This window comes from Aulostomus chinensis, chromosome 21 (assembly GCF_037954235.1).
Source record: "Aulostomus chinensis isolate RoL2024-O1b breed Wild chromosome 21, RoL_Achi_v1.0, whole genome shotgun sequence".
NCBI lineage: Eukaryota > Metazoa > Chordata > Actinopteri > Syngnathiformes > Aulostomidae > Aulostomus > Aulostomus chinensis.
The window spans coordinates 6,992,091-7,017,759 of record NC_141340.1 but is presented as its reverse complement, the minus strand read 5'-3'; the positions used below and the strand labels follow the sequence as shown (position 1 = coordinate 7,017,759).

Below are 25,669 nucleotides of genomic sequence, written 5' to 3'. Positions count from 1 at the left end.
AAATCATCAACTGACCTCTGGGGGGGCCTGAAAGGAGATGCCGTCTTTCATTGGGGCCTTCATTGTCCAGTAATACCTCAGTGCAATAAATACAACAGGTGTGAGGTGACTAGGATGAGAGATTATATAATGTCCTGCTGGGATCATTTCCCACATGCGAACAGAATAGTGTAAATATTCCACGGTAAACTGGTTTGCGGAGATCATCCAATCAGTGTGTGTGCAGTGGAAGTACAGTAGAGGACAGAGTGTCCTTGGTGTTTGCAGGGTTTCAGTCACATGGCTGCGTCAAGGTATGAGGTCCATTAGTAACATGTATGTACTGTATGTACGTGTGTGTGAGTGCTCTCTCGGTCATCTCATGGACCACTGCCTCATCCTCCCTCCCTCGCCCTCCCTCCCAGCTGCTCTGCTCACCGTGATCTATCACGGGCGGCTGTCAGATCCAGCTTTCTATAGGCTTAAAGACATGTAGGCAACCACAGATGGTCTAACACGCCACCGTGTATCACAGGTGACTGCTGCATCCGTGCATGATGGCACCTTTACGCTCCTGAGCAGCATCTCTTCATCTCTTGGTCGAGCCCTCTGTTGCCTCTTATGTAACACAGGGCCTCATTATGGATGCCATATTGACTGCAGTAAGTGAGGGAGAAGGATATAGGCGGCGGGTTAGAGACCGGCTGGAGGCGAGGGAAGACAAGCGAAGGAAATGGACAGAAAGGGTGCGGCACCGAGGAGTAGCTAAACAAAGAACATAGGAAACAAAAACAATAGAGGCTATAACCGGCTCCTGTTTTACCAGGAACCCTGAGAGGTTGTGCTACGAACCACAGCCAATTAACACCACACGACACTTGTCACAATATCGCATCACAACCTCCCAGCCCTCGCTGTATTTATACTGACGGAGCGAGCGCTTGCTGGTCCTGCTGCCGATTTGCCAGGAAACACACCACAACCTTTCTATCACACACACAATCTCCTACAATAAATCAACATTCCAACACTGCTTCACCTTGAATGCATCCGATCGATTTAATTCAGCTGTGTGCACTGGTCCTTGGCCGGACTGAGAGCCAGGATGCAGAAACAAATAACTTCATTTACAGCAGTGCAAAGATCCCCTGATTAATCAATTTGTGCTGAATTTAATGAGTAAGATACAGCAGCATTGATTCAGACAGGCTTCATTGGTCAAAAAAAAAAAATGGATGTCAATCACAGGTTAATTGATTTGGTGTGTAGTGTAACGATACTCTGCCTGTACGATTAATCATAAAAAAAAAACCTCAATTCCCATACCTATGTTATATCAATTTGAAATTGATTTGAAAACCACACCAGAACTCTGTAAAAAAAAATAATGTAAAAAGCCTCGTCTAAACATCAGGTGCAATAAATGTTTTGTTGAAAAAAAAGAAAAAAGAATTGCTGTAGAAAATCACGATCTCACTCCAAATCGTGACTCACATTTTAGCCCTGATGGGTACATCTAAATGAGATGATACCGACTTTTTGACATCGATGACATAACATTTGTTATTCTTTAAGTAAATTGACTCAGTACTAGTATGTGGTACCATATAGCGCACCTTTCTGCAGAAGACTTCCCGCCCCCCCAAACATGTATATACCACCATCATTCTTCAGTTCTTAGATACTTCCCCTTGCTAAAACACCTCTGACGTCCCAAACGAGTTTGCTAGCTAAGGTACCGCTTGCTCTCTCAGCCGGCTAACGCTGCTCCCTAACTCAAACCAAGCGCTCCTCCGCCTTCTCCAGTTTCTGCTCGTGTCCTCAAAAGCTGCTGGAGCTCGCAGATTTAACGACAAACGTTCATGAAGTTCGTAACTCATAAATTCATAAACTGTGAAATACAGCATCACTGATGTCCCTACTCAGGCGCACCAGCACATCGCCAAGGGATCGCGACAAAGACGCTTAAAGCATCGTCACATCAGTGCTTCCTTTCTCTGCATGGCCGGCATGAAACAGAGGCTCACGTCATCCAACAAGTTTTGAGGTTGCAGATTCTTGATGACAGAATCTCACTGCTACAAAAGAGCCGCCCCCCCCCCGCCTCTCTCTCTCCGTACTGCGTTTAATAATTCTCTCAGGATTTCTTCTTCTATCTGACAGTAGCCACAAGAAGCCTCAAATGTTGTGTTGCATCCTCATATTGAATCGACTGAAGATGTACTGAATCTGCCTTCATTAATTTAGTGTGGGAAGATACAGCGCTGGCTTGGTTTACGGTATAAGTACACTTCAAGTTGTTTCTGTGTACCGTCTCATACTGCATGAGAATTTCTTAGATCTCTTGGTATCCAGTGCCTGCTGTCCTTGTGAGTCAAATGTGACACGGTGAAACGCGAGCGCTCTCCCTTCATCAATGACAGCTGGATTGATTCACCACTTCATTGCCCAGCAGCCGCACAAGGAGGAGATTTTTCTACCCTTGATTGATTTCTGATTTCTTCATCCAGCGAGCAATGTTCACACATACAGTTGCACAATTCAGATTCGAAAGGATTTTTTATCATACGCTGCATAAAAAAAAAACCTTAAAAAAATAAAAACAATGAAAATACCACACTTTTAAGATTGATGTGAACAGAGATTTGAAGGAGATTACAGTCTCATGACAATGGATGTGGGTGACACTAATCAGATGACTTGGAATCACCTAAAATGACTTCTTGTGTGAATGCAGATTGGTCAAACAAGCGTCTGAGCAATCTGACACAACAACTATAAAAAGAGGAACATCTATATAAGCTTTGGTCTTCTTCACACTACTTTTGTGTTCATTCAATCCAGAATGCCACAATTAATTGGCTCTCTGGTTCACACTTTTCTCTATTACAACCTAGAAAGCATTTGCACTGCAAATGTGACTGAAAGAATGTGAAAGGTGCGATAAAATAAGAAACCAGTGGTCAAAATAGAAGCCCAAAATAGTCATCAATGCAGATAGAGCCCCAGTAATTATTCATATCATGCAGCTCAATAGCAGCTTTACATTAATCCGTCCCTGCCAAGAAAAAGCCATCGTTTGTGAGTCATTGTCTAGGATTGGATCAAGCTAGTGTAGAGCCAAGCTCCAATTTAAGGTTCCTTAGAGACAACAGAGTGTTAAACGTGTCTGGATGTATACTAGCGAAGAAATATGGGTGTCAGTTGTCACAAGAACCTAAATTTCAGTACCAATCAATGCCACAATAATACAGATGACACATGGGTGACAGAGATACACGCAGCAAAAGGCCTACTTGTCTATTTGTGTAAAGAAGCTGGTTTATAGCAGCAATATCGAGAGAGAGAGTGCGAGAGAGGATTACTAAAGCTTGTGTGCAGTGCTGCTATAGCCTGAAATACAACAGCTACAGATCAATAAGTGACGCCACCACAACACACTGACCTGTATGCGTGCTGACTATTTTTGTAGGGGAACAAATGCTAAAATCAACCCAAAAACCAAGCTAAGGTGTTAAGCACATGTTTTTCTTCCCAGCTGCTCCAGAAGCTAGCAGTAACTTCAACCCAGGCCCAACTATTCTCATTTCAGTGACAACCTAATTATTATTTTGTGCTTTGATTTATTATGGTGGTATTTATGATGCCAGAAATTCCTATTTCTGGTACCATGACATCCCTTTCCACTATATTTTCACTGCACAGTGTTTTGTCTGGGACTTCTTTGTGAATTGTTGCCACAGACTTACAGTCGGAGTGTCTGCACTTCTTCTGACCCCAGCTCACTCGCTCTCTGGTGGTCACATCACTGTGCGGCTATTTTTACTACTAATCTGTCATGCAAAATGCCAGAGGGGGGTCATCTATGCCAGGTTATCAATAAAGTCGACTTATCTTTTTAATTAGAGAGCTCGAGAGGGTGACTCTGGAAAATACCAATATAGATCTGCTGGGATGATCTGTCTTCTCCAGCTCCGAGCAACAGAGACACAGCACAGGAGGAAGATGTCTGCTAGAATGAATGGATAGCCAAAAGCTAACAGCTAATACCGCAGCTAGCTGTTATGGACAATAAATCAATTTTTCAGACACTCGCTCAGGTTACTATGCAAAAATAGAAGCCCATGAACTATGCAAAGTGCTGTGATGCAGCAAGAGGGAGCGTAAATCTTAATGGTGCCAACGACTTGAGTGATTTTGAGGAAGAGAGCTCTCATTGCAATTCCTGTCGCACACAAGCAAGCCAGCTCTGTTTTGAGTGTGTTTGTTTATACTGCTAATTGTGGCCCAGAGCAGAGCAGGCGAGGCTTGGCTCTGATAAACAGTGACGCTGAGCCCTCTGAGACCCCTAACCTCTCACATGGGCAGCTCCTATAAGCCTTTTCTTTTTCTGAGAAACCAGCTGGAATCCGTTTTTATACATCCCGCTTCTCTAACAGTCACCTACTTTGTGATGCAGCACTGTCCACTAATAATAGCTTGGCATTTAGCGCAACAACATATAAGTTTGCATTCCAAAGTCTGAGACAGAAGTGGTGGGAGGCAAAAATAAGAAAACTGCTGTGAAGTTTCTGGAGATGGGACTTTAAGTGGTAAAGCAGTCTGAAGTTACCATTTACTTGTTATACTTAGTTGTGCAAAACCCTGCCATAGTTCACATGAAGATTATAAACCTGTTTTTTTAGTACATAAACACTGGGGAAAAAAAACAAAACACATGCTGGAACCCCTAACACTGAAACTTCATTCTAACAATAAATATGAGCCCCCCTCAGGTCTTTCCTCTCACCCTGAGAACATTGAATACTTTCAAACAATATTTCTCCAACGGATTTATGTAGAGAGTTAGTTCTTTGTGTTGAAAAATGATAATTTCTTTTGTTTTTTCAATCTTACTTTAACGCTTGATTAATTTCCTTTTACAGCAGTGTACATATTCCCTGGTATCATTCCCACTTTACTCCTACAGTTTACGCCTGCCCAGGGGATGCAGATGTAAATTAGCTTGTAGCTTCTTCTTCGCATTGTTGCTCTCAAATAACAAATAAATAATAATCTGAATTCATACCAGGGATCCAGTGCACTGAAGAAAGTGATCATGAATCTAGAACTTGATCAAACAACCTTTAACTTCTGTCACACCAACGTGTAAACATAAGCAGTCAACAAGGTTAATGTATGCTAGGACTGTTCAGTTGTGTCCCCACTGCTAAATGTCCACCCTTTTGAAAATATTCCCATTCTCAAGGTTCAAAAATCAAACCAACAAACACAAAGGCCCCCAAGTTTTTAACCCCCATTAAAATACAATATCAAGTGCTGAAGCTCCTCCTCGCACGGTGAGTGACCGGACAGAGTGAGGCCAACTCTGTCAGGTATGTGATACTCTACCTTGGCCTTGTCGAGCTGTGCCTGAGCCTGTCGCTCTGCCTCTCTGCGCACTGCCTCCTTATCCTCCTCCAGGGACACATCGGAGTCTGATGGACGGCTGGTGTAGGAGTCGGCCGAACCCTGCGGAGACACAAACATCAACACCTTAGCCGATCTGAACAACAACCTGAAACTTAACCACAGACGTCTGTATCCACGCTTTAGACCAGCGTATGCATCATCCTCCAAAGACATGTTCATTTAGAGTTTGGCTTCTGATGTGCAACTTAGAAGCGTTCAAACACATACACCCACACAGATGAAAGTGTTAAGCGCAAATGAACGCTCCCTGAAATAAAGTATGAAGGTTGTGATTCAATAGAATCAGCAGGCATGTTATCGCAAGCATGAATCGCAACACTGCAAATACTTCAAAACCCCAAGAACTGAAAGGACTGTAGCAAACCGGCGACACTTCCTCTCTTCCCAAGAGAGGATGTCAAAAAGCACAAACATCGAATCACGTGACCAGACATTCTTTTTCTAGCCTTGGCTGCTCACACTGGAGCGAACACAGGGGGAAAGTTGAGGAACACCAGAGCTGTTTGTCTTAGATCTACACATGAACAACCAGCACCCACACACCAATACCACCTTCCACACACTCCTGAGCAGTACGTTGATGCACATACACACATGGCCGTATTACACATCACATGTGAAACGCAACATGAATTCCAGATCAGAAATAGCTGCTGGCGTAGGTTAAGTAATTGATGCATGTTATTTCTGTTTATTCATTTCTGAGCCATACTGCCATACTGGGTCAGAATCTATAATTAGAAAAGTTTGAAGCTTAACTGGGTGAACTCCACTCTGACAGCTGGACAGGCTGTAACTAATAACTTTTATTTTACTAAAAACTGACAAAGATCACATATGATTTCAATACAGAGGGGAAAGATAATGTATAATACAGTATATTATATGATTTAAATTCAGCAACTATGAAATTAACCTGCCCCGAACGATCGGTTCTGAGAAAGACATACGCTGAGACGCCCATTGAGCTCGGTGGGATTGCAAACTTGATAACCAGTTAATTTTAGTTTCACTGTTTGTTTTTTCCTCCACTACATGCATTTTTCTGCCGACAGTGCCAAAGTCCGTATCTGATGTGAAAGTTAGCGCTCTGTATTTCATGTTAGAAAAGTTGGACTAACAACATGATCAAATAAATTCCTGGCACTGGCTGTAGCTCTCGTCAAGGGTGTTGATGAACTCAAAGATGGTGGCTGTGTTGTCAGCGACAGCCAGGATGATCTTCTCCTCCACTCTTGAAGACGGGTTCAGTATCGTAAACCCCGCCCTCTTTTTTGATTTCAGTCAGTGAATTACAATAACGAGGTTCGTGTGAATGTGCGAGAGTTTTTGCTCGATGTCATCCCTTAACTAACTTCATAGGATTTGTGTTCAAAATTAGCAAAGCCAGCGGAAACAGGAATTTGGTGGGAACTTTAAACTATGTCTTCTAACAAAGTAAATAACCACAGCATCAGTTTATCAGACTGAAGACAGTTCAGTGAGCTAGCTGTGGCGAGCTCCAAATTGTTTTCTTTGACATAACATTCCCATGGCATAAACATATATATTCGCTTTTTAAAAAGTCAAACAAGTCCAATTTCAATAAATACATTGCTGCACTGATTTTTTTTCTTACCGCAGTTAACACTGCCACAGAACCACATCATAACATTATGATAAAGTCAGAACAGGAATAATTTCCTATCCCCACAAATCCGTTTTAGTCAGCCACGAACGAGAAACTACAATTAAAAGACGAGGTTTCAACAAAGTGAAAAGAGGTTTATCTTTACCCGTATGCACCCACACAAGGGCTTTCATTCATCTCACTGCACCATCACACTCTGCTGTCTGAGTTAAAAATAGCTACCCTCACTCTGTGCCTGATTAGAATTACCCAGCCATCACACACATACAAAGGAGGATCATACCTTTCTCCCCTCTCCATTACCTGACTGGATGACACAACTGTTGGTGATATTACAAGGTTATTCATATTTATGTCCTCCATCTTACATAAAACCCTGCTGCTTGTCAGTCGTTTGTCTCTTTTATCCTACTGTATCTGGTATGAATAACTCATGGGGGGGGGGGGGGGATAAAAGCTCATTCAGCAGCTCTTTTATCTCTCAACACATTTGGAATTATTTTCACCTTACAGTGCCTTTTAAAACATCAACAAGCATGTTAACAACTGTGTATTTGGGAGTATTTAAACATCATTCAGGCTGGTGGGTTTTCATAAAGGATAAAAATGTCAAAAATATGCAACTTTTTTGCAAAAATTGCTTGTGAACATACTTGATCGGCTGTGATTATGACATTATGTCACACGCTAATGATGGAGTGTGTGTAAACGCTGTCGCAGTGGGTCAGAGGAAGGTAATACTCTCTCTCTGTCGGGAAAGTGACAGCTATAAGTGATAACACCCAGCTTTTCATCATCACCAGATGATACACTCTGGCCGCCCCCCCACGGACGCGGTAGTGACACTCACAACAACAAAGAACATGCACACAAAACACAAACCAACTTTGACAGCGTAAACACAGAATCTGCTTACATAGGCATCGGAGCTCTTGACACGACCTCCCTTGGCTCGTTTCAGCAAGCGGATCCAGGTGGCCTTCATCAGCCACACTGGTCATTCAGTGTCCTGAGCCACTGCCCCCCCCTGCGACTGCTACAACTACACCTGACTGCACTGCTGTGGTCACCTTTGCACCAGTGCTGCAGCTACCGTTGCTGCTCTGGCTACAGGTATATTTAACACTGTGGCTACATGGACAGCTGATTCCTTTTACTCCCTGGATGTCAATGCTACTTTCTTTCATCTCGGGGAGAATGAACAGGTTTGGAGTTGGGGCTCCTTATTTTCCTGCAGCTCCAGCAAAGGCTGCTGCTCTCTGTAGAGCCACTGCTCGTGCTCCTGCTGCTGCTGCCGCTGCTGCTGCTGCCGCTGCTGCTGCTGCCGCCGCTGCTGCTGCTGTCGCCAAAGATGGGGAATCCACAGGAGCTCACTGCCCCACGCATAATCTCAGCCACTCTCTCCTCGCCAAGTCTCCTTGATAGTCGGAACGCTCAGACTGCTGCTGCAGGTGCTGACTCCCAGTATGAGTCAGGTGGCAGTGATGCTTCTCATCCCCCACCTCTCTCCGTTTAAGCTTTTACACCAGCCTCCATGTCATCCGCTGCTGTAGCTTCCACGAGCACTGCACACGGCAGTTTATCTACACGAGTCCTGGTGTGGCCGCCTGTGACTGACTCTCCTCCTCATGCTAATGAAGATGCTGCCTCTCAGGTGCTGCCGCCATCCCTCTCTGCCTCTCAGCCTGTCAGTGTTCCTGCACACTTCTTCTCACAAGATCCCCTGCGCTATTTCAGTGATTCTGCCTCTCCATCTCTGTCCACCCCTCCCTCTCCTCCTCATTGTCACTCCCTCCTTTTTCCCTTCAGTTACCCCCTAAGAGTCAATCCATCTGCTCACTCTGTCTCTCCACAGAACCTTGCTGGGAAGTGTGTGTTGGCTGTACTGGCTGTTTAACATGTAAAACACACTCATTCACCTGAGTGTGAGCAAGAATCAATCTTAAGTGTTTTCTCAGGGTTGAGGCTAAAATCTTTTAAAAAACAGACAAATCTCTGGCCAGACAAGCATTTCAGCACCATTTCAGAAACATTCGCTGTCCACACTGACACACAGGAAACGGCACAACACACAACCATTAACACGACATAGAGAGTAGGAAATCATGTAACAGGGGTGTTACGAACATGGCTGAGTTTCTGAAACAAAGTTTTAGTACTTGTATTTAGGAGGACAGGAAAAACTGCAAATCCTTTTTTTTACACATTAGAATATTTGGTATTCTGGCATGATAATTGGCTGTCAGCTGACTAATTAGGTAATTTGCTGACGATAAGAACCAGGCACCATGGCATTAACATTTAGGATGTCAAAAGAAAACACACTCTGCATAGTTTGAATCACTTTCGGAAAAAAAATACGGGTATCAGATTCTTAAATGTTATACTGTAACTGTAAAGAACATCTGTTTCTGACAACATGTCAGTCAAAGACTAACCATGAATACACCGCCTTGGGCAATGGGACAGCATCATTCTTCACAGTTTACAGTCAATGCAAATATTTGTCAGATTTGTAAATAATGAAAGTGATCAATATCTGCAGCCCTCACAGGGATTGTGCTCGTTGTTCACGAGGAGTGGAATGAATGAACATCCTGTTTCCTTCTCAGGGACTCTGCTGATTTGACAGGCGAGGCTTTTACCTCAGAGATTCATTGCATGTGAGTGGGGCATTGCTTAACCACACGGGACAAATGAGAATAATTACAGCGTTAATTAAAAGTTGCCCATCTTCATAAAGGACCAGACAAGTGAAAAGCCAAGTGAAGGCTTGTTAAAAATGTCCTCACTGCTGACGCACGGTGCTCCTCTGACCGGTCATGAGGGTTGTGTGAGGTCAGGGGTCATTTTGTGGGAGCAGCGGTTGAAATACCCTTGTTGGTTTATGACCAGCAGTCACTCCCTGAGGAGCACTAACTGTAGATCAAAGGCTGACATGCTAATCAGTGGTGCTTATCATAACCAATCAATGACACGCCTTCCATCTGCTCAGGGTCTTTACAACGAGACATGGATGCTTAAAGATGACACATCGTACATGAAAGCAGAGGCTGGCGGAGAATAATGTGATATTAGCTCATTAGGACCAATTACTCTAACGAGGAAGGCAATTACCTGAGCTAGATTATGTTTTGAACACAGAGATGGATGAGAACATGACAATGTGGTCCAATTACTGCAGAAACAAAATGATGTATTGTGTTAATCTTGTCCATCACATCATCAAATTATCTGATCACCTCAGTTGGAGCTTGAACAACATCATCCACCGCCTGATTGCAGGTGCTGTCTAATTCCTGTTTTTCAAAAGTGCTGCAAGGTCAGAAAGGTGGTTTTGAGTGTCCTCGGCCTCCTGAGCTCTGCAGGCAGGACACAGATGGTCTGAACGTGGAGCTGTGGAGCCCAGGGAGGAGGCGGCATTCTGATGGGAACACTGACAAAGACTCAGAGCGACACAACGAGCCTCCGGCATGCCTGACACGACCGACCTCTAGACCCGCTTCCACGCTGATCCTGACAGCACTGTGTCACCCACACACAGGGCACTAATAATAATCTAACAGCAGTATGACACTGATTTGATTCATGAGGAAAGGGACAGTTTTTTGGGCTCACCAAACAGACTGAGCACTGCAGTTTACAGATCCATGCCAAATGCCACAACCCCCGGTTTAAATATTAACAGTGTTACAGGTCATTTTCTCTACATGTGTTTCCTTCATCTCTCTATCACAGGCTAATATCCACAGAAACTACGTAAATTATAAATACTATACAGCTGTATGCATCTGGAAAGCGAACCTGCCAAAATAACCTTAACCTTTGACCACCAAAACTCTTTCAGGTCCCAGTGGACGTTCGGAGGAAATGTGGAGAAGTTCCCTCAGAGAGTTCCAGAGATATTCTGTTGATACATGGTGATAGTAACCTTGACCTTGAAACGAAACTAGAATCTAAAATCTTTTGAGTTCATCTGTGAGTCTCGGTGGACAATTGAGCTAAATCTGAAGAAATGACCTCAGAGATAACAAAAGAGACAACAAAAAATGGAATGTACAGACAGACAACCCTTTTGAATTGCCGATAAAAGTCTTAGGCAATATGTTTTTGGGGTTAATTCATGATTATTTCTATTGTTGCAAGACTCCTTGGTCTTTTCATTACAAAAAAAAGCTGAAACATATTTCCCAAGCAAGGCATTGCAACACAGTATTCTGCAGGGTGATGATCTTGATTCATATTGAATTAAAAAGTCCTTGCAAGGGCTTCAAGACAAGGGGACGAGTTATCAATTTGTTTAAGCCACAAAGGGCACAGCGCACTGGGACCACATCTTCAACAAGGTCTCGGTCCACACCCAAGTCTGGTTTCACAACAGCCTAGACGAACCACATCAAGAGTGGGAGATTAGATCAAGCCAAACAAAGGAGGAGAATTGCGCGGTATGAACTTTCTAGCTAGTGACTCTTATCTGATGATCTTCACTAAGAAACCCAGAACTGAATGAGAGGAGGGGACTGTCCTCCTCCATTGACCAGAGCAAGGTGAACAGGGAAAAGCCTGGCAGTCTCTATGCTGCTCTTATTGATTCATGAAGATAGAGGTCTTTTCTGTGAGACCACCAAATGACCTCGACATGCAGATGAGACATGATGCAGCGAGCTTTACACGAGAACAAATCACTGTGGCTCTTATCACAGAGGACAGTGAGTTAGTAGCCGCTGCCTTCCATATCTAACAGAGTCACGTATAGCGAATCAAATAGTTCCACCAGGGATGATCTAAAAGCTTCCAGTTTCATTTTTAGACATGATAAGGGTTATTCTCTACATATACCCACTATAAAAAAGCCAGAGCTGCAGTCATGCAGAACATAAAGGTTGTGCACGTGTACTATAAAGTGCACTCGGACTCCTCTTTAGCTTTTCTTACATAGACCTCTTGAATATTCTGCTACATTGTTAATTTTATTTTCATTCATCTCCACAGGTTTCCAAAAGGTTTCTCTCACTGTCTTTTCCTCACCTTTTTTCCATTCATCCCATCCCATCTTAACCACTTTGTCTGCTCCTCTCATTTGCAGTCTCTCCAGGGATTCCCAGTGGCTTTGGCTTTCTAGTCTCGATGGTTTTGCTCAAGAGGGGGAGGAGCGGTACGTGCACCTCTTGCAGTTTCTAGGAACTGACCTTCAGCACACAATTCAATTTTCCTTCTCTCTGTCACTTCCATCATACTGGGAGGCATATTCATACTGGCTTCATTCATACTACATTCTGGCTTCAGATTTTGCCAAAAGAATCATCATGTTGTTTTAGTATTAAAAACTGAACAGGTCTGTGTGGGGATTGGGGGGGGGGGGTACATAGGGACTACAAAGACCAGGTTTGTCTTCAGTGTACAGTAGTGTTAGTGAATGTGACACCAAAGCCACACAGACCTGTTGAGGGTTTACTGGTCAGTTAGTAAAATGTCAAATTCCTATTCTTGTGTTTGCCATGTGCTCAAAGGGAAGGCCCAGAGACCGGTGAAAACTTGACCCAGCGCACAGGCCCGCCGAAGATGGATCGACTTTTAAGGTCCAGTGTTAACAGTGAAATTACTGGAGCAGCGTGGCCGGACTGGACAGCATAGCCAACGTCATTACGAAGAATGTAGATCTCTGCCCGTGCCAAGTCATGTTCTGTTCTGGCTCTTGGACTTTATTTGACTCCGCAGAGGGCTGACAATGGGCCGCGCAAGTGTGCTCACACCACCAGGCTTGGCGTGACTCGCTCTTTGCTGGAACCAAAGCCACTTCTCCCAGCCATCTGTCCATCACTGCCACTTCACTCGGCGTAACACACAAAGTCAATTGAATCAATGGTTCACAAACTCTGTCTCCTTCTTCAAACAGAGACAATGGGAGTGAACGGGACAACCGTGAATGAAAGATGTGTGAGCGCGACAGGGAACGGTGATTAATATTTTACAAAGGACCAAAGTGAGCAATTGTATATCTGAAACAGGAGAAATGCACGTGTGGGAGGGAAGTGAGGGAGGGAGGTGTAGTAACGATGCCTCTGGCCAGTCAAGAGGGATTGGCTACATGGACATCAAGGTGACACCAACAGGGCCTTTGAAGAAAAAAAGTGTTTACCCAGCATTCCATGTGCCAGTGCATTAGATAAGTGCATCGTCCCATCAAGGTGATGGACTCACTGGCTGTCACACACATGACAAGATACCGTGTTCAGAGGTGGGCAAGACAAAGAGACGTCACTTGTAATTACGCGCTTAAAAAAAAACAAAAAAACACAACAACAACAAAAAAAAGCACTTACTGTGGCTTAAGTCGGTGAAAGTAAATGAGATGATTTAAGGGAAAAGAAAGAAACACAAGGTCATTAGTGACCTTAAAAGGTCAGATCAATGGCATGACCTCAGAGGCATCAAGAGTCACTTAAGAAAACCTGCAGTAACTTTTTTTTTTTTAAGTCGGGGGTTCATGACAACAAAAAAATTCAGACAACTTGGTGTGAAAAATACATTTGTTGACTGAAATAGAAATTAAAAATGAGATTTTACCCCCCAAAAAAGTACCTGACTGTATAACAAAATGAATTTTGACATGGAGGTGATAAGTCTTGAGGTTTTTGTCAGTTTATTTCATTTATAAGCTGAACAGCTTGGAGGGATATGAAACTGTGGCTTTATAATCCTCTGCTGGTCCAGTCACAGAGACCTCACACACATTTTTGAATCTCACCACTTAAAAACTTAACATGAATCTAATAAAATAAAAACAACAACAACAACAACTGGGCATTAAAATAAAAAAACAACTATCAGATTAGAATTCAATTTAAGCAAAAGTCAAAAACAAAAACTTAAGGAAATTCCAGTAACCTTGTTTCAGCGCTCATCGATGTTACATTTCAGGCTAATCATGCTAGCTGTGCGAATCTCTCACTACTGCTCCTCTCAGAGCCATGAACCTGCTTCTTGGCACAAAATACTAGTGACTTTAGTCTTAAATTATTGATACTGGTGAACCAGAGGTTCAAAATTTGCTGTGGTTGAAGCTAATCAGAAGCTGCTCAGCTCCTCTTTAACTATTTGTGTCAAACAGAAATAAATGTGTAACATGCTAAATGATGTGCTGATGGTATTCATCCAGTAAACATGACCTGCAAATGGCTGCATCAGGCCCTGAAGGGGGGCACCGCTCTCATTAACAAGCACTGCCCTCTCAGCCAGATCTGGTTTATCTAGCGGCTCACTCCCTGCGTGGAAACACGCCGCAATAATAGGATGACTGCTAATGAAGGGGATACAGTAGGAGAGGAAGGGGGCTGCGCTGCTATTTTGTGCTTGTGTCATCAATATTCTGGCACTTTCCTGGTGTGTGAAGCAGGCTGTGGATGATTGATGAGAGTGAGCTATGGGGCCAGAGCGAGCTGCTAAACATCTTTAGTGGAGCAAAACATACCGTCCTACAAATGGAGCCGCGCTGGACGTTGACGCTACCACAATAATTTAGTTCAGTTCAAGCAGATAAACACATCTTCAGGATCAATTCCAGGCTAAACTGGTGATCGATTCAAAACGGTCCTGAATACAGGAACACAGGTCCACATTTTGCATTTCTGCGCGATGCACTTTAAGTATCACTTGATTGCCTATAAGAGGCAAACATCTATATAATTGACTCGTTCTTGGCAGGTTCTCCTCTAAAATGTTCACAGCCCTCACATTTATTGGCAAGGCCAGTGGTTTTACAGTACAATCACACTTACTGTACTGGTTACAATGATCCAAAAGGACTTCTCCAATCCGTCATATGATGATGGTATTTCATAATGTGACACTTTTATATTAGCGTCATCGTCATTGGGTTAACTGCTCAACTGATCATAGTTATTCACCATCCACATCAAACAATCATTGAATGGCTTTTGTACAGTCACAAGCCATCACTTCATCACAGATCCTGCACAACTGTTGTCATTCATCGTTGAAACAGATTCATCGTCCGCTTCATCCCCCTTGAGGGGGGAAAAAAAAAAAGTAGATTCTGTCGATGCCGTGTACTTTCAAGTGCATCTTCAAAACGGGATTTGAAACGTAAAAACTAACTGACAGAAAATCATTAAACTACTGAGTTACACGCTAATCATCATAGTCTTTTAGTAGGCCAGATGTTCACGTGTTAGGACGTCCGTTACGTACATCCAAATAAGATGTCATCAAACTGACGTAATACGAGGCACTGATTCCCCCTCTTGACGCAATACATAACCGGCCTCTCTCTGCTTTAGCATCTTCCTGTTTTTGCACCAAATTCCCACTTTTCCCCTCAACGTTGCCTTGATGTACACAAACGAAGAACGCAACTTCTCACTCCAGGCAGAATACCGTTTTGTGTTTGTTTCAAGCTGTGTTGACTTAAGTGTTCACAAAATATTTTAACGAAAATACTCACACACAGGACAAACTCACACACAGCCACGCTTAAACAAACACGCAGAGGAAAATACGTGTTGCTTGACAAACAAGCAGACTCAACTCCAGAGTTCAGCGGATGCAGTCATACAGCTATTGAGAAAAACTGACTCCTTATATCACGATGAATGTACTTCAGTGTGTGCGTGTGCGTGTGTGTCAGTGATGGATCTAAATGAATAATAACCTGCTACAGATTTCAGGTTTTGAATACTAACAACACTCGTGTTTAAATTCTACACAAACAGCGATGACAACGCAGAGATTCTGAGTTTTTTTTTTTTAAACAAATCTTAACTTTTTGTTCTTGAGTTTTGAGTTTCCTCCCAGCTCCTTACACCTACAAGAAGGTCCGAGCTCATCGGGGCTGTTCACCTTATTTCCTTCACTTAGCTTGTCTCCGTGTCATCCCCCACTTAAAGTTAGTAGTCGAGCAGCAGTGCTCGCAAATGAGGGCTGCTGGATTTACGTCTTAAAGCAGCATACAGGAGAAACACTGTGCATCTCGAGCACGAGGAAGAAATCAACAAGGGAGAAAAATGTGATTACAACCCTTAAAATATGCTCTAATAACCTACATTCTCCTGGAGTCCAAGCCCTTCCTCTTTGTCCAGTGGAGAGAGACAGAGAGAGAGAGCGAGGGGAAGAGTGTACTGCCAAGGAAGGCTCAGCAAAGTGTGAAAAGGTTTGAGTTGCAGACAACATGTTTACTAAAACTTACCAAGTCTGACTCCTCACTGCCGGAGTGATACATTTCTGCCCTAACCGCCTCTGTGCTGTTCAGCCCGGCTGGGAGAAAATCTCCTCAGCTGCTGCCCATCTCCTCTCGGAGCACAGGAACTCCTGATTCGCTCCAACAAATCTCCTTTTCCCGGCTCTGAAGACGAACAGCTTTGAAAGTTGGAGCCAGTGGAGAGTAGTTAGTTCCTCTCAGCCCTTCTTTGGCCTACTTTAGTCCCTGAGAGGCAGAGAATGGACAAGCGTCTTTCCCACGCTGGGAGAACACTCTTTCAGAACGCCACAACCGTCCTCCAGCCCCAAAAACAAGCCCCCCTGCCCCCTGCGCCTCTCTCCTCCCACACACACACACACACAGTTTCTGTTTCACATACACACACACACACACACACTCACACACATAGCTGGTTAGGAAGTAAGATCTCTGGCCAACAGGGCTGGCCTGAAAATTCCAGAAAGCACCGAAAGCAGCTGCAGAAGCTTTTTATGTGTGTGTGTGTGTGTGTGTGTGTGTATTTGTAAGATCTGGGGAGTCTACATGTGTTCCTCTTTGCCTCAAAAGAGGTTACACTCTGAGGAGAGAACAGCTTAAGGATCTGAACTCACTGTATACTCTCAACACATGTTGCCGAGATCAAAACGTCAGGAAGTAATTATCTTCACTACATTGACAAAATGCTATATTCACTTTCATGGTCAACGGTACAAAAAGCCATTGAAACTTTCCGTTTGTTCAGTTGAAGGCAACACAAGCTTGCTCCTGTTTAACTTTAGAGAGAAGTTATGCATGGCAGGAGTAGATGACTAGATACTGCTATCTGGCAGGTATAAAAGTTGGTGAAGCAACCAAGTGATAGGTGTCTATAAGCGGTCAGAGCTGCAGTGTGATGCAGCTGGTGTATGTCTGTTTTTTGTTTTATTTTGTTTGAAAAGTGGTTACAGTAAAAGTAAAAGCCTCACTAAATGAAACTCACTCTTAATGAAACTCACTCTTCATTGTCAGACATCAGGCGCTGAAGCTGTACGCCAGAAATCATAGAAGCTCCTCGTGACATCAGAATGAATGTTTGAGTGCTCTTATCACGTACGGCCTGATTGTCGGCCACATACCAGTGGGTCCGACGGTAAGACTTGTGGTTCTACACTGGAAGTGTCTCAAGCGCTTCCCAGTTAACTCGCTCGGACTTAATCGACTTAAAAGGAAATCAATTTCTTCTTCACCGCTCCGACACAGCAGCCTACACATACTAACAACAGCTGTTTTAGCGCACAGAGGGAAATTATTGATTGATATGTGACATTCACCAGATGCAGCGAGCACAATGGCCATATCTGGCATCGGAAAGTGGGCAAATGCAACATTCAAGTATCGAGACTGCCGTTTGGTGGGTGACTGTCAAAGCAGATGATTAACCGAAGCTCTGTGGTTTCGTTCTCTCAATGTAGCAGCCTGAGTTGGTTCATACAATTCATATCACATCTATAGGGTTACACATGTATTATATACATTTTATTGTTTGAACACACTGGTATCAGATCAGTACTCAGTACCAGTTATCCAGTTTCTATAGGAAATTTGTTATTTTGTGGTTTAAAAACTGCCATGAAAAAAAACAAAAACAAAAAGGATCCCTGCATTTTCCTGAAATAAAGCAGAGGAATGAAGCTTTGTCAGAGAAACTGAACGCTGCCTATGAGAAGCCCAACCTGTAAGCCCATATAACTATAGAAACTACTGGGCTTCACCCAACATCCTTTTTAAAGCCCAGATTTGTATTTTTCAGCGGGGAGAAAATGTTTTCTGGGCAGGCCAGCCTAAATCCTAGATTATATTGTTTGATCAGGGTTAGCCCCTTTCTGGGGATTATCATCCAGAGCGTGTGCTCGGCACGTGACAAACTGGAGCATCGTTATCCTCGTCTCAACAGAACAATGGTTTCAAGTCAGTGTCGAGCTTCTGTACTCTGAGATGACATCGTTCTGAAACTGCAGCAAGTATAATATAAACCAGAAGTACCTTCTGGCTCAGGCCCTAATTAAGTTTTATTATAATTACTATTCATTAATATAAAAAAATATATATATGGTGTGTAAAATGCAAAATTCAGTAATATAAAGTTTATTTCACTGGGAAATAGGCTCGCTCCCCTTCTTGGCCAGAATTCTATGAGAGCATTGATACCATGTCTGTTTTAAATATGAGGCTTTGCTTGGCAAGTCGACTGGAAACAAGTGGAAACGGCTAGCAAGGCTCTGTCCAATGTAAACAAAATGCACCTACCAGCAAGAACACCATTACCACATTATATCATCCAACTGCACAAAAACCAAAGTGTAAAAACAACAAGTGGCAGGTTTATTAAGGGTTATGTGATTGACTGTTTCTTGGCCGGGCAAAGTGAAGTCTCCTGAGGTCCAAGAAATAATGTGTTTTTAACCTAGAAACTTATTATTTTCATAAAAGGTGTGCATATGGACTGAAACAAACAAGATACGTGTCAAGAAGACTTTTGAAAATCGCGAGAAAGTTTGCAAAATCTTGAGCTTTTTAATATTTAAAAAAGGAAGAATTTGAAACAGATCTCGACGAACCAACGCTTCCTATTTCACAATCCAAACCAGAAAATTAGGTGGTCCACAAATCTTGTAAAAAACAAAAACCAAACAAACAACTGACCAGACTACTTATATTCCAACACTCAACTGAAAGAATGAGACTGCAGACTGTCTTGTGTCGGTTGCCTGGTCCGGGCCGCCGCCCCCTCGTACTGCTACATTATGGAAGAAACTGCAGCTCCAATATCAACCAAATTTTGCCCGCTGATGCCAAAAAAAAAAAAAAAAAAAAAAACAGAGCTATGACTCAGACTCAAGCCTCTGATCCTTATTTCTACAATTCCTCAAAAAAAAAAAAAAATCTACATTTAAAGCGACACAGTGACCATTCTCAGACTAATTAAGTTCAAGCCTGGAGGAAAGAAACTCTACATGCTGAGCGTGATGACAGTTGATCGGGAAGTGATGCTGAAAGCTCACTAAAAATGACACTGCCAGGAAACAAGAGTAGACATGAAAACTCAGTGAGCTTATGACGATAACTTGGGAGGGATTTTGAGAAGAAACTGATTACGATAAAGTGTAAAATCACTGCATGTTTATGGATCCTGCGTAGATTCAGCCTTCCTTGCCAGGTTTTAAAGCTGAGTCCAATTATAGAATGTGCGTAATGAGGTTTATCCAAAAGCATCTGAAAGCATACGCTGTACGTCTAATTTACAAATGTAAAAACTATAGCCCAGATTAGTTGCATTTCTTTGGGTAATTACTATAATGTGATGACATTATAGTGTCTTCAACTGCCGACAGTAATTATCAGCCCTCTCTGAATGGCTCCAGCCTGACAGATCAATGTCTTCTGGTTCTGCCAGCACTGGGAAATGAGTGCCAGCATTGCCTTTGGCTTATCGATCTGTAAACATGCTCATAGTGACGAGAGCGGCCATTCACACTGACAAGCACACAAAGGCCATCAAGGATTGCTTTCGAAACCAGCATACAGTAATTGGACCACAAGGGGACCTTGACTCAACCTAAAAAATGTATGACACTGTCAACAGTTGCTCCTTTCATCAGCTTGTGCAGTGTCTTAAATGGGGGGAACAAATAGGAGGGACACGTCTCAGTAAAACATTACACAACATCAAGTTGAATTGATTCAATGCTGAATGTTGAAATTCTTTGAATTGCCTCTCATTGAAGAATCGATGCGGGACCACAACGGTCGGATTCCCGGAATTCCATTGATTCTCTCCATCGCCCCACAGAAGTGGCACATGCATGTAATAGCACAGACCTTTTGGCCTTTTAGATTTTGGCCATTTGGGAAAGCAGGAAATCACTTTGAAACTGGAAAAAAAAAAAGTTGACAAGGTGAATTTAATTTGGTGTTTTTGTCTGTCTGGTGAATTTATGTCCCCCAAAGTTCTGTTTTTGATCTCCATCAACTCCTGGGGGAAATATCTGGCTCTTTCAAAGGCTAAATGCTCCACTATGTTCACCAGCTAGCCCCTGACTGTATCTGTTAGCTCCCTGATGCTGACCAGGTCTTGTACAACATTTTGATTTTTGCTGAAAACAGCTGCATGCTGCAATTGAAAACAAGCTAGCTAACAAGCTATGATTGAGCTCTACTTCGGACATATGCTACCTCTGCAGTTCCCTATGAAGTATTCCATATGAAGTATTCCATGTTACCCTCTCACACCAAGATAATCAGCAAGTAATTCTATTGACTTGCGGGGATACTCCATTTACAAATTCACACACAGACAAGCGTGTGTGGAAAAGTGAGGTGAGCTACAGAGTCACGTGATACTACTGCTACTTTAAATCTTAACCTTCAATACTGTAGTTTTTTTGCATCTCCATCTTTACCTTGAGTATCATTTATTATGTGTATCTGTAAATACACACAGATCAACCCTTGACCAAATCAAAAAAGTGTCTTTGGACTATAACAGGGGGAGCCACCATGCCGTCCTCCTGCCAGATGAGGAGGGGGTCACAGGTGGCGGGCAGTTTCATGCTAGTGTGACTCCATAGTGGCCATCACTCTCTATTAAAGTAAACAGCCCAAAACAAAACCTCTCCATGCTGCCAAACAGACTTGGCAACGCTGAGGCACTTGGAATCATGAGTTAATCTGCATAACATCAAGTCAACATCATAACTCTGAGGACATCATAACAAAGGATGAAACGATGACTGCACATCGCTGACTCAGACCCGGAGCGTCTGGCTGGTGACTGAATCAATACCCAACAACATCAACTGTGTCTTTTTTTTTTTTTTTTTCAAAGTCAAAAATTGCGATTAAAACTGGCCATGATTGTTATAAATGATGTTATAGATATTTAGCAAACTTAAAAAGACCACTAATGAGCTAAAATACACCACAATTACATCACTGAAGATCCGTCAGACGGGCTGCTCCGAGGGGGTTTTGTCTTGCCAAGAATGCTATTCCACAAATGAAACTCTCCAAGATGACTTTAAGTGCTCCTGGATAAATCTTTCAGTTTTCCTGGAAGGAATCCCACCGCAAGTCCACCATTGACTAAGTGTGTTTTATTGCCCTACTTTTACAAATACTTTCAAAAACATGCAGTGAAATTTTAGATTTAGGAAGTACAGAACTGTATCCCACTGGTCCTGTAAATCAGTGGTTCCCAACAGAGGTCCTGTAATCTGAAGGGTGACGAAAGAATAAAGAGGGCAAGACAGGAAAAAAAAAAAAAAAAGCCACATTGATTAAACTTTCAGGTTAAAAAAATAAATCTCTTCTATTCAACTCCTACCCCAATTAGTTCACACAATGTTTGTTAAGCTAAATGCAGCCAGGTGAATCTCTCTGAGTATCACACTAGGTAGCATTCGTTTATGTGCTGACATTCCAGGGCCGCTGGAAGAAATCCTGCAGCGCTTACATGCTATTCCTGGTTAGCCCTCGTGGTACGACCACGCATCTGACATGAAAGTGTAGAAGTAATTTAACCATGCACCTCTTACAACTTTCCAGGTGTTGTCAAACCAATCGGATCAAATTGTGACGGACACTTTGCAAGAGTTGCTCTCAACACGATTCATCTGCTATTTTACAGCCAAAGCGTAACTGCTAAGTAGCCTACATTAGAGCCGATGATGTAACATTCTGCACTATAAATTTAAATTATCTAAGAGGGAAAGAACTCCAAATTCATGTCTACAACAAGACAATAACCTATGACGTGTCACAGGCTAGAACGCCTGGGAGCCTTTAGCATCAAAGCCGGAGGAGATTATCTTCTCTTATTCATTAATACCAAATTAAATTCCTGAAACATGATCAGATATTTTCTTATTCAAATCAGAACGTTTGTAATTGTACTCCCTTGAGTTAGAAAGAACTTAAAAACAGCTTGGTTTAGTCTGCAGGGAAAACATGTCCCTATATTCCTAAATGTTAAGTTTCAAAATACACATTGTACTGATATCAGCAATACCCCGCCGCCCTGATATCTAAAGTGAGAACCTAAAGCAGGACTTAAGAATCCTCACTGGGCCCAACGTGACTGTGATTCACAACTAATGAAACCCCGAGGGCCGGCAGCCAGCATCTGACTGAGGTTACCTAGCTACAACGCATGCCAGGCTACTTGAGCCGCGGGACCATCTCTAATTACAGACAATGAGAGAAAGGCAGAGAGGAAAAACGAGGGGGAGATACAGAAAGACGGAGGGAGAAAAAATTAGTTGGGAAAAAAAGTGATGGAGAGGGAGGATGAGGAGGGGAGGAAGCCCCAGCTGTTCTGTTTCCTGCTGCCTCTCAGAGCAGTTGGACTGCTGTTTCCTCCACTTCACCAAAGGGCATCCCGTTAGCATGTGTGCCAAACCTGAGAATAGCACTGAAGCTGCGCACACATCACTTAAACTAAGCTGAGTCTTCTTATTAAAAGTTGATTAACCTCACCCTTCCTGTGAAGTGTTCAATCCATGGAGACAGAGCGAGCTTGTCCAGCACGCCCAGGGGAACGAAGATCATCAGGTCAGAGACGCTGGACAACAAGTGTACACAAATGCTGCCTGAAGTACCGGCATGTACAACTATGAACGTTAAGTGGCTGCAGTGTGGTGTGTGTGTGTGTGGCGCTCACTGAGTCACTTCACGCTCGCTGAGCACATCAACACTTCGGCTGTCCCACATGGAGTCATAGGGAAAACCTCTCAGCTGGCAAATTAGGGCCGCTGCGACCAATACAGTCATGAACAGGTCGAGCAAACACAGGCAGAGGGGCGATACACTCACAGTGTGTTTGTAGACTCCCTTCATGTCCTCTGGTGACACACACACGTGATGGGTGAGTGGACGAGACAGCGCCACACACTCGACATCACATCTGGGCGGCAGGCCGCTCATTTTCAATTAGTTAAATGTACGGCCTGATATCTGCTAATTTAGTGATGAGGTCTGGGTAACTCATGCATACAAGCCCTCATTCACACACACTTGATGTCGCTACAGTGGAGGGCAGGGTATCGACTTATAACAGGAGTATGAAATGACAGTAACACCATGGCTGTAAATGCATCAGAGCAATGTGAGCACATTTCAGGTCAGAGGTTCTTAAAGTGTGAGGCAGCCATGAAAGAATATTAGTTATCAACAACTACGGTGCATGTATGTGATTTTGCACATATGAAGGTCATCGGCAGGTCTCCACCACAGTTTCCAGCCAGGTTTTCAGATGCATATTGAAAAGACAGGTTCTGCATGAGGAGATAATTGAACTGCGCCTCCAAATTAGCATCCGCAACTTACGAAGAATTTTTGATGGAGCTTTATTTTGTCAGAGCTTGACACAGGTTGCCAGCAGTCGGTGGTCTGAGCTGGCTCGAGGGTCAACTCATCCTTCTTGCGCTTTTTCAGTTGTTTAGTCACAGTAGCGCTCAGTTGTATAATGTAGTTGGCCTTCAGGTACACACCTAGCTCTGTGAAACTCCTGCACTTGACCTCTACGAGTCCAACTTTATGTAATGAACTGAAAAAAGGACGGGAAAAAAACAAAGAAATTAAATACGTATCATCTCTCCGCATGTGTCTGCTTTTCTGCTCTGTCTATTGCTCTAAATCCCATTTGTTCACAAATGTATGCTTTCATTTTTAAAAGAAGGCTTAGCATTTTCTAGAAACAGCTGGACACTGTAGGTTTTAGCAAATGTTACTCTGACTAAAGTGGGGACTATTTTCGGCTCCTGATTAATGCAAAGTTGGTGTTCTGGTGAGAGGGACAGCGTGCAGTATGGGAGATTTACTCAAAAACAACTTTAAAGCCCATGTGAATCATAAAAAAGGAACATGTCACTGAGGGCAAGTGGCTCACTGACAAAAAAATGGGAGTCACGGCAAGGTAAGTTACATCAGGCTTCGGCTGATGTGGACGACGGCTGGTTAGGTTGATCACAGATAATTTTGCTCTTTTCATGGGATTTTTCAAATAACTAAATGTACGTATATATGTCTGTGTATCGTATCGCACCTTAAAATCTCTCCAGTCTAATCATTGTAAATAATTTCAGCGTGGAGCTTCTGACTTTAACACAGTCTAACTGTTCAATTGTGTACTTTAACTGTACTTCTCTACAGGGGCCAGGAAACGACCCACGCCGCCCACAACAACACCCACGAGGGACGATTGCTTGTGTCCACTTGATCCCTGGACTCAATTTGTCGTGATTGCTTCTCTCAGTAAGGAGATTTTAATCTGCTTCAGTCCTTCAACCAATCAAGGGTTGCGAATAAAGGAAACATGAAACATGCTCAGAAGCTAACGCTTATACCTTAAGTACGGCTGCAGTAAGTGAATCTAGATACGGAGAAAGGACTAAACTGTAATGTTCCCAAAAGCAGGGGAGAAGCCCACGTACAGGTCAGAGGATAAACTTGATGGGATGCAAAAAGATTTTGGAAAAGATGTACAATGAGATATGACTTTTGCTTTTAAAGCGGCCTTGATACAAGACCAGAACACAGGAAAGGAAGGATGGTTTCAGATGATGTGGAATTAGGGCCTGTGACACCACTTGTTATGACTGGGTCTTGTGACATCACTGTTACAATTTGTATTAATTTAGGGCATTTTATGAGGTCTGAACACTACGGACGTATGGTCTACATATGACAGTTAATGCCACTAGAAGTTGCACTTAGCCACTAGCACTGCAATGGAGGCACAATTGAATAAACATACCATCATCCATGGAGCCAAAAGGAGAATTTCTACAGCCAGATAGCTTTTTGGTTTGCAGATTACAGCCATCGATTCATCCCTAACAGTTACTTGGTCTGAATCTGTGATGAAAACACACTGCTTCACCTACGTAGAGCCTGAAAAGGTCGGATCAATCCGAGTTGCACTCATCAACAATCTTCAGCTCTGACATGCAAATGAGGCAACTTTTCAGAAGTTAAAGTTACTTTTAAAAGACGTGTAAAGAAAAAATAAAACAAGGAAACAAACTGCATCAATTTAAGGCTACTGGATGAAACGTCCTGTTGCTCTAAACGATATAAATAACTTCTCACAGATAAGATTTCAGCATACAGACAAACTCTTTCAATAAATCCTTTTAAGGTGCAGCAGAAGAGAAACATGACCTTCCCTGCAGATTGTCTGTCACTTGTGAGCATCAATGCCTTTTCTATACAACTAAAAGGCAGACCGGCTCCCGCATGAATCCATGATTAAAAACTAAGCTCTACTTACAGGTGCAATTTAGAGGGTGAAGGCCAAAGTAAACAGAGTTCATGGACGTGATATTGATTGGGAC

At 43.0% G+C, this 25,669-nt stretch overlaps 1 protein-coding gene across 6 annotated transcripts in view; it reads right to left on the bottom strand.

Annotated features, from left to right (window-relative positions):
* The window catches only part of cacnb2a (calcium channel, voltage-dependent, beta 2a), a 64,594-nt gene that overhangs the window by 13,869 nt on the left and 25,056 nt on the right, over positions 1–25,669 (bottom strand). For 3 of the 6 annotated variants that reach the window (XM_086190891.1, XM_086190893.1, XM_086190894.1), the window contains one exon: positions 5,371–5,490. In XM_086190891.1, coding sequence (XP_086047017.1) covers positions 5,371–5,490 — 120 coding nt within the window. Of the gene's footprint in view, positions 1–5,370; positions 5,491–7,997; positions 8,402–16,286; positions 16,639–25,669 lie in introns of those variants that run through there. The other 3 variants (XM_086190895.1, XM_086190892.1, XM_086190896.1) reach the window with 3 other exon arrangements.